The 9,526-nt window shown below is 48.4% G+C and overlaps 1 protein-coding gene across 1 annotated transcript; it reads left to right on the forward strand.

Moving 5' to 3' along the window:
* Positions 1 to 2,865: 2,865 nt before the first annotated feature.
* mycn (MYCN proto-oncogene, bHLH transcription factor) lies at positions 2,866 to 9,112 on the forward strand. Its single transcript, XM_019895037.1, has 3 exons — positions 2,866 to 3,623; positions 3,874 to 4,564; positions 5,881 to 9,112. The coding sequence occupies exons 2-3, from the start codon at positions 3,895 to 3,897 to the stop codon at positions 6,588 to 6,590; spliced, it is 1,380 nt and encodes a 459-aa protein (XP_019750596.1). The 5' UTR covers positions 2,866 to 3,623; positions 3,874 to 3,894; the 3' UTR covers positions 6,591 to 9,112.
* Positions 9,113 to 9,526: the final 414 nt, after the last annotated feature.

Consider the following 9,526-nt stretch of genomic DNA (forward strand, 5'->3'; position numbering starts at 1 on the left):
CGACCGACAAGACACGTGTGATGAGGTTCGGTTTGAAGTCGGAATCGACTTAGCTGGAGGTCGTTTTCAATCAATTTTTCTTTCATGGAGGTCGCAAAAGAAGAAATATCTCCGGGCAAATCTCCAAGTGTGCCTAACGGCGCTCTGACGCGATGCTGCGTGACTCATCTGATGCGCCGGTTTCATTGAACCGGTAGACCTGGAGAGGAACAGGGTTTGCGGGCATGATCGAACAAGACAGATTCCAGTTTTCTTTCACATCATAAAAAGAAAGAAAAAAAAAGATATCAAATCAATCGTGCGTGTTCTAAAAGGACAGAACGTTTCCTTGACAAAAGCACACAGAGTGGTGGGGGGAGGGGGGGGGCAGGGGTGTAACGCGGGCAAACATGCTGTCTATTTGTCGGTTTACATAACGGGAAAAGCGTTTAGCTGGCATCGCTCGCAGGGGAACTACCTTCTTGATAAATTCCTCAGTGTTTTGTTGGAACTCGCTTCAGCAATCCCCTCATCTCTCCTCTTTCGGGCCCTTGCAAACTTTCTGACGAAGTTGGGCCGGAGCCGTGTCAGAAAAGAAATCATCAATGGTCAAAGGAGGAGAAACAATGCTCGTCAAGGTGAACAGTCTTGTCGCTTAACTTGATTTTCTAAGCAACTCCCTTGATTCCCATTCTTAGATATCGTGGATACTAAAAATGTCCAAGCCTATGTTGCAGATATGCCCCCCCCAAAAAAAAAATAAAAAATAACAGCGCCCACCCCCTTGATGATTATAAACGGATGGAGTCATTATTCAATATTGATTCATCACAAGGGTTTCGCGGTTGAGTCGATCAGCAGATTAGCTCTGATTCTTGTTCTTGCTTGTGACCTGGCACTTGTTGCTAGGCAGAACTCAAAAGGCTAATCTTTGAGAAATGAATCATCACTGCATCTTAAACCTTAAAAAAATAAACAAATACAAAATGAAAACTAGCACCGGCTGCCGGATTGGGTGGGGCGAGCAACCTCCTGCCCCGAATGCAAATTGACTATTGTATTTCAACGACTACTTCTGCTCGACAATCACAATGACTCTGTTCTCACATTCACCCCGCCGTCTCAACCCAAACAGTCGAGGCAGGTCGCTGCCCGTTAAATTCTTAATCTACATTTTTTTTTTTAAATAAAAAAGGCAACATTAGAAACAAATTATGGAATCAGTCATAACGCGGTTTCAAAACAACAACCAACAGTCACTGCAGCAGATTGTCTTCGGGGTGACTTATGAATCTTTTATCATAACTGGCCTAATTGCTTAACCATCCATATGCTGGCTAATCGGTGAATGGGGGAGGACAGGGTGGGAGTGGGAGGGGGGGGGGGTACGTCAGAGTTCTCAAAAACAACATCATGACTCCTCGAATCTCCGTCCAAACCGTGCACTGCAATCAAGTCGACGTTAGCTTGCCGTGGCTGCTACGCTAGTAGCATGACTTAGACAGGTAGGTGACCCATACACAGGTTGTTCTTCCTCAGATGCAGCGGCATTTAGCTTCTTTTTACGCTTGCGTGACGGGAATGTTTTCGTCACAGGTTACATACATCTCCTCTTTGAATAACCTTAATGGGATGCGTGGTCGTGAAATCTGAACTGATCAAAGGTCAAAGCCAATGAAGCAGCACTGTCCAACTTCCGACAGTCAATGACACATACACACACAAACAAAACAAGACAAAACACAACACTTGTGTGTTTTAGTTTCACACAGGAAGCTCCAGTAGCTCCCGGAATTAGCCGAACAGTAGTTTGAGAAAGTTAAAGACAAGTGGAGACCGTGGGGAGTTTTTTTTTCCACTCCTTCAACCGTCTCCCCCCGGTCCCAGGAAACTCCCTGCTAGCTCTCCTCACAGGAGACAACAGCTGCACATTCTCACTTTTCACTGGCTGTTTGAACTCGACCCCAAAACAAACAATTACACACACACACACGCAAAATAGGATCACCTCTTGCATTAACGCTAGTACAGCAGACATAATTATGGGGGACGTTGCTGATACGAGGGTGCGCTATAATTCTGCATTCTGTTCAAGTTGTCTTGTATTGTTTGACTGGGAAAACAAGAGGAAGTCATTTCTCCTCCTTCCAGCTGGCCTTATATCGAAGCCATTGTGTCAACAACGCTGCCCTGTGTCAATATCCGCGTGTGTGTGCCCATAATTACAGATGTGCCCTATTTTTTTATTTTTCTAAGATGTCATTCAAGTTAAAAAAAATGAAGGGTGAATGGAGATGAATGGGAATAACTCCAGGCTACAACTCCCGCCCATGCAGCTACTGAAAGTGTTCAAAAGTATCTCGCTGATTGAAAACAAGCGATGTCAAAAGGCTTTGATGGATGAAAGGATGAAAGAAAAACACAGCGCACGCCGTGTACACATATGCTGACTGCAGCTTTCCAAGAAATCAGTTCCAAAAGAGACAGGCAAGGACTACTGGAATTATTACAGCCAAACTAAGGAAGCTCGGAGATGCATCTGGCACTGGTATGTGTTGGCTTGTATTTTATTTATTTTTTTAATTGAATCTTTTTGTGAGCTCTTCGATGCAAATATTAATTGTTGAATCATCTAGCCATGGAATATATCTCATTTATCTTTAGTGAAAAGTGATCAACCGAAACTAAAACTTCTGAAGTGTGCATTTCGACTCAATCAAGCGATTTCGGTTTTTGATATATGTAGATGGTAAGATATCTGTGATGCGTCGCATGACAGTGAAAATCACTGCCTTCAAGAGGAAAGGTTTGCCACTTCATCAACAATTGTATTTCTCCTTTTTATTTAAAAAAAAAAATCGAAATTACATCTGGATTGCCCATTTTGCTTCACTGGGAAATAAATGGGCTGCGTTTCCAAAAGTAGCCGTAAGAGGGCGCAGTGAGCCCCGAATAACTGCAACCGGGGAAGTTGCTTGTCTTCAGACAAAAGAGACCACTCTGCTTATTACGAAGCACAAAAACGGGAGGGAAACATTGCTGTCATCCATTTGGAGTAAATATGATATATATCATGAGGTTTATGCATATTTTTTTCAAACCAGTATGGTGACGTATATATTTGCAGTAAACAACAAATTGCAGCCTTTCTGTTTTGAGGTCAGAGGAAGGGTTTGAAATAAAATCTTGCTGAGGAAAAAAAAAAAAATAATAATGTCGATTTGAAAAATACAAGAAACGTCGACAACAAAATGATAGCTTTACGACACAGCGCTGTCACTATGTCTCGTTTTGAATGTTTATCTGCATTCACCTTGTGAGAAAGAGCGACGATTCTACAAGCATAACAGCTCCCCGGCCCCCCTCCCTCCATTTTGCACCCACTATCAACCCTCCCACTCGGCCTCCTCCAGGCACGGGGGGGCTGGGGGGGGGGGTGGAGTGGGAGGAGCCATCCCGCCTTTGCCTGCTAGCTTGCCTGCCGTCAGAGTGTAAAACAGTGCAGCCAGCCACGGTGCGTGTCAGAGGGCTGTCTGTGCTCCCCACGTCGATGACTGCTTCACATCTGGTGTCTGTGTCGCTACTCACTGCCACTGCAGAGACCACAACCGGTCCACGCGAGAACAAGCACAAGTCACGATAAGGTAAGAGCCCCCCCATGAAAGCCTCGGGTGTCCAACGCGTGTGCTGTCATTTGCAAACGCGCACCTTTTTACGCACGGGTGGCACATTTTACGCTCAGAGTGGGAGGGTGCGCGTTAAAAAAAAAAAAAAGTCACACGGGACTGGAGTGTGAATGGTATGCAGACTGCGTGTGGGCTTTGAGCCACGCGCGTGTCCAGGTATAGCAAGGGTCTTCATTGTTTTTTTTTTTTTCTTCTCTCCTCCGCGCAGGTTTCTCAAGCGTGGGAAAGGATGCCGGCGATTGTAAGCAAAAACTCAGACATGGAGTTCGACTCTTTACAACCGTGCTTCTACCCGGATGAGGACGACTTCTACTTCTGTGGTCCCGACTCGGCGCCACCGGGGGAGGACATCTGGAAGAAATTCGAGTTGCTGCCCACTCCGCCCCTTTCCCCGAGCCGCGCCGCTCTACCTGGGGAACCGGCGGCAGCCTCCCCGGAGGCGGACCTCCTGGGCTTCGGCTTGGGGGACCCACTGGACTGGGCTTCGGAGCTGCTCCTCCTGCCCGAAGACGACATCTGGGGGGCATCTGACGATATGGATCTGTTCGGTTCCGCTTTGGATACAAACCCAAACAGCATCATCCTCCAGGACTGTATGTGGAGTGGATTCTCGGCCAGAGAGAAGCTGGAGAGGGCGGTCACGGAGAAACTCGGGAAGGCTATTACGAGTGCCGCCACCACCGCGGTGGTCGCAGCGGTGGCTCCGGCGGCTTCGGGTCCCTCCACCGGGAGGCGGGACGTGTGCGTAAAAGCGCCCGAGGCGGTGAGCCGCAGCGCGGCGTCGGAATGCGTGGACCCGGCGGTGGTGTTCCCCTTCCCCGTGAACAAGAGCGGCGGCGGGGACTCGAGCGTCAGCGCGAGCGCGGCCGCGACGCACGGGAGCGCCCACAGCGACTCGGGTAAGAATGCGAGCGTGTCAACAAATGTCTTTGTCTGCGGCGAGTTGACCGCCAAACGCGACGAAAAGCGCACTGGTATGACGTTCATATGACTGGAAGGCAATCGGATTACACGCACGCACGCACGCGCACAGTCAACTGAGTTGATGTAATCAGACGCCTCTCCTTAAAACAGATGGCGGCAAAATATGGAACTGTGTGTGCCCAATTGCCATGTGGTTAACCCCCCCCCCCGGCCCCCCCGCCATGTCAGGCAGAACGGAAGAGATGATTTAGTGTAAGACTGTGGATCACATTTGTGCACAGCGTCACTCATTGGCGGGACGTCACGTGACCCAAACATGCCATGATGTCATCATTGGACTACCCCCAAAAAAAAAAAAAAATGTTGACGCTGCACTGTTATGAGGGGATGACACGAGATGGGAAGTGGGGGGGGGGGGGGGCGAGCGTTTATCAATTGAGGAATCATCTAAGCAAACACCAAAGAGGAGCACAAAGAGCACCCAACTTGGCACGGAGCGTACGCTCAAGGCAGCCTCGCCAAAACGCCTCCTCCGCCACACACAAAGCAGGGGAGGGTCCTCTCTCTTTGTGTGTGTGTGTTTCTAAGGGGCCGACAGCTTTGAACAAGCGCTCCATCCCGACAGCTGTCTGCCTGGCGCCCCTCCAAGCCGGGGGTGGGGTGGGGTTAAAAGCGCGGTGATCCGATTGCTGTCGCACGCACGCCGTGTCGAAGACTCACAGAGCCAATAAGACACAAAAACATAACCCCCCAAAAACAAGCTTTTAGGTGTAGTGCCGTCTGCTGGATCGGCTTGGCCACTGCACTGCCTGGCCTCGCTGCAAGTGGACCGCGACATCAAGAAGCCAAAAAGCGGCCTTCGCGTCGGCACCGTTATCAGGACGGACATCCAATTTTCAATGATTCTTCGCTGACAGTGTTAGGCCTCGTCTTCAAGAGGGTCCGTCTTTGTCAAAGGTCAAAGTCGGCGCCTGAGACAAGACGACGGGCGACTTCCGACTAGTCCCACCCAGACCAAGCCGATTAGAAGTTGCGAAGGCGGAGAGCCAACTTGCCCGCTCAGCAGTGAGACTCGACGTGTCAACGCCTGCGCGGCAGATTAGCCGAGCGGTGACTGACGCTAAGCATTAAGGCGTTTCTGCTTATGCAAACAGCGTTGAGCAACACTCGCTTTATCGGTCTTGTATAAGACGCGCACTCGTGCATACCTGTCACCAGCCGGTACACACATCACAGTGGGAGAAGACTTGTTGGGCCTGACAGATTAACTCATTCTGTTTTACTTTCCCAGAAGATGAGGAAGAGGATGACGACGAAGAGGAGGAGGAAGATGATGATGAGGACGAGGAGGAGGAGGAAGAAGAGGAAGAGGAGGAGATTGACGTGGTCACCGTAGAAAAGAGGCGTTCCACAATCAGCAAAGCCGCCGTGGTGTCCAGAAGTCAAGACCAGAGGGGGTCCGGCGGCGGCGCGGGATCCGGCTCGGCGGGTCGCTTCGTCAGCCGAGCCCCCCAGGAGCTCATCCTGAAGAGAAGCTCGGTGCACCAGCAGCAACACAACTACGCCGCGCCCTCGCCGTACACGTCGGACGACGACCCGGCGCCGCCTCCCAAGAAACAGAGGACGTCGGACATCGCGAAACCCCCGACGCGAAACGCCTCCTTGTCCTGCGCGTCGGGCCCGCGCAGCAAGCGCAGCTGCAGCGGCGACAGCAGCCCCAGGGGCGGGTCCGACTCGGAGGACAGCGAGCGCCGGCGCAACCACAACATCCTGGAGCGCCAGCGCCGCAACGACCTGCGCTCTAGCTTCCTGACGCTACGCGACCACGTACCCGAGCTAGCATACAACGAGAAGGCGGCCAAGGTGTTGATCCTCAAGAAGGCCACCGAGTACGTCAGCTCCCTGGACAGGGAGGAACGGCGGCTCCAGCTGGAGAAGGACAGGCTGCAGGCCCGCCGGCAGCAGCTGATGCGCAGGCTGGAGCTGGCGAGGACTCGCTGACGCGCCGCGAGCGCCCGTCGACACCCATACGTTGCCGGGATGCCGCCGCAACCTGCGCCGAAAACAGCCTCAATCCACCCAGTCTAGATGGGTAACCTTTGGAGTTGGCCTTGACACTTAAGCACAGACACGCAGGGCCCCCCCCCCAACCCCCCAACCCCCCCGCATGTACACAAACGTCTCGGAAGGGGGCGGATGCTTATTTGGAGGGACGTTGGGACTTTCACTGCCGCCACTTTTTTTGCACATTTGTTGACGTTAAGAATGTTTAGGGTTTACTTTTTCAATCCAGTCACATTGAGGAACGATAAAAGAATGAGGAAATAGAGGCTTTTTTTATATCAAGTTTTGGTATTATTTGTATTGTATGCATTGTTTTTTTTTTGTACTCACTGTGACACCAGCCTGGAATCAAGTGGATTCCTACCGGGAGCGGTGTTGGAGGGCACTTTGCTCGGAGTGCTCGACTCAACTAAGGAGTCATGCACAACTCTAACTTTGCCTTCACAACTGCAAAAGCGGACAACTTTATACAAAATAGAAAACAAAGACTCTATGGACACAAGCGATGATGCCACTACAGGTTTTCTCTCACTCCTCCATCACACTGGTGCTCCAACCAAGTAAAAATGGATGTATACCTGTGCACCTTTCTAGCCGACACTTTTGTATATACAGTGCATAGAAAGTCTACACACCCCTGTTCAACTGCCACGTTTTGGTAATGTTCACAAAACAAAAGAGGCAAGAATAAATCTTTCAACATTTTTTTTACACTATTAATGTGCTCTACTGTATGACCTGCACAACTCTATTTTTTTTTAAATGAGCGGTTAAGTCAAATGTGTGAGGTTTGCATAAGTGTGCACACCCTCTTGGAAGTGAGAAAGTGGCTGCGTTCAGAATTCATCAGATTTTAACTCTGGGAAAATGGGAGTTTAAAGTGCTTCTGATGATCCCCAAATCAAGCTGGGCTGTTCTAGTAGGCTCTTCCTGAGATTTTGGAAGTCATATTTTAGAGCAAAAGGTTCATAGAGAGCTTCCACAGCATTAGAGGGATCTCACTGTTCAAAGGCATCAGCTTGGAGAAGGGTACAAAAGAATTTCCAAGGCTTTAAAAATACACTATAGACGCTCTGATGTTACCAAGAGCAGAATATCTGTCCAAAATAGTTAAAAAAGATGACAAGAAAACTGGGCATGGAGGCTGCTAAAAAGCCAACAGTCATGCTTAAAAATTTGCAGGAAACTCTGGCATGTACTGGCCGTTTGGTATACGTGACAACAATCTCCTGTTTTCAAAATCATCCAAAGCTTGGCAACACTTTGCAAAATCACATTTGAAATCTAAGCCTGACGGGAAATGTGTTGTAGTTGGATAACGCTCAGGTTTTTTTGGAGCCTAAGTGAAGGTGGAGGGAATTATGAACAGTTCTAAATGAAAGTCGTAGATTTAAAATAAGCTGGATATGAAGACGTCATCTCCAGTGGCCAAAAGCAGAAATCCTAATCCACACAAGGGTGGCTTCACCAGGAGACGAGTCCGGTTTTAAAATGGCCCATGCAGAGTCCGGATGTGAATCAGGTGGTACTGTCGGGGTGATCTGAAGAGTTCTGTGCACCGTTGATCCCTTTAAAGTCGGACATATTGGCGCAATTGTTGCCGCACTGCGAGTCTCCAATTCAAAGAGAATAACCGGCAATGGAGTTTGAGGGTGTGCACATTTATGCAACTAGCTTTTTGAACATTTTTTTTTCCTAATGGAGATGTCCATTTTATAGACTACGTTAATAATGGAAAAGTTTTGAAATTACTTCCTGTCACATTTCTTTATGTCGCAAAAATGTTGCATTTGAACAGGGGTGCAAACTTTTTTTTTTTTTTGCCGTCACAACAGTGTACAGACAAAATACACTCAGATCTGCCTTGTTTTGTAATACATTTTGTCCTCTTTTTTTTTTTAAATAAATCTATACACGTCAGGAAGCTGCCAATAATAACTAGACTGGAAGTTTATATACAATTTAAAAAAGTACTGTAAGGTTTCAATTTTTGAGAGTCACGAACTTTGTAATATAAGGATATTTTGCTTTCGCCCCCCGCTCCCTCTCCTTTTTTTTTTTTCTCTTTGTATCGTATCGTTTTACTAATTCTACACACCTTTACGCTTTTTAGTGTGAACCTGATACATACTAAATTTGATACTTATATTTTCGTATGAAAATGAGTTCTCGGTAGATATCACTTATCTTCTTTCATCTTCGATCTCAAACTTTTTGTACAGCAAATGTGTTCTATCCTCATGTACTTTTTTTTTTTAATCCTTTCCCCTCCTCTCCCTTTTGCTTATATTTGTAACTATCGGGTGCATAGAACTGGGAATCTGGATAAGATGTTTTTTTTTGTTTTTTTTTTCTCCCCCCTCCCTCCCGATTTTGAAAAATGTACATTTATTAGTGCTGCAACTCATAGCACTTTGAAATACCTCATTTTGACAAATAAATAGACATCATTAAACCGGCATCTTGGTTGTTGTGACTCTTTTGGCCCCGCCTCCCCCCCACCACGCCCCTTCTTTATGTATTTTACAATTTCCTTATTTGTTTTCTTGCTGACGGAGAAATAAAGCGCCCCCCCCCCCCCCCAGCCACCCCCGCACCCACCTACACGCACTTCAAGTGCGTGGAAACACACACACCCGCGCGCAACACCCACTCGCGACTACATTGTTCCGCCCGTCGCCATGGAAACTAGAGCAGCTGCTGAGTGGCAGACACAGAGAGCGAGTCTTTTCATTTGTCCGTGTATTTCTGCCTGTGCGCATGAATGCAAATGCGTGTGTGTACCTATTGTACACCCGCCCCACGGCCCCAACCACTACCATGCCGCCACCTCCTGTTCTGTGTGTGGCCCTCGGGTGTCCGATACCCTCGAT

The sequence above is a fragment of the Hippocampus comes genome, unplaced genomic scaffold (assembly GCF_001891065.2).
Source record: "Hippocampus comes isolate QL1 unplaced genomic scaffold, H_comes_QL1_v1.1 scaffold8, whole genome shotgun sequence".
NCBI classification, from domain to species: domain Eukaryota; kingdom Metazoa; phylum Chordata; class Actinopteri; order Syngnathiformes; family Syngnathidae; genus Hippocampus; species Hippocampus comes.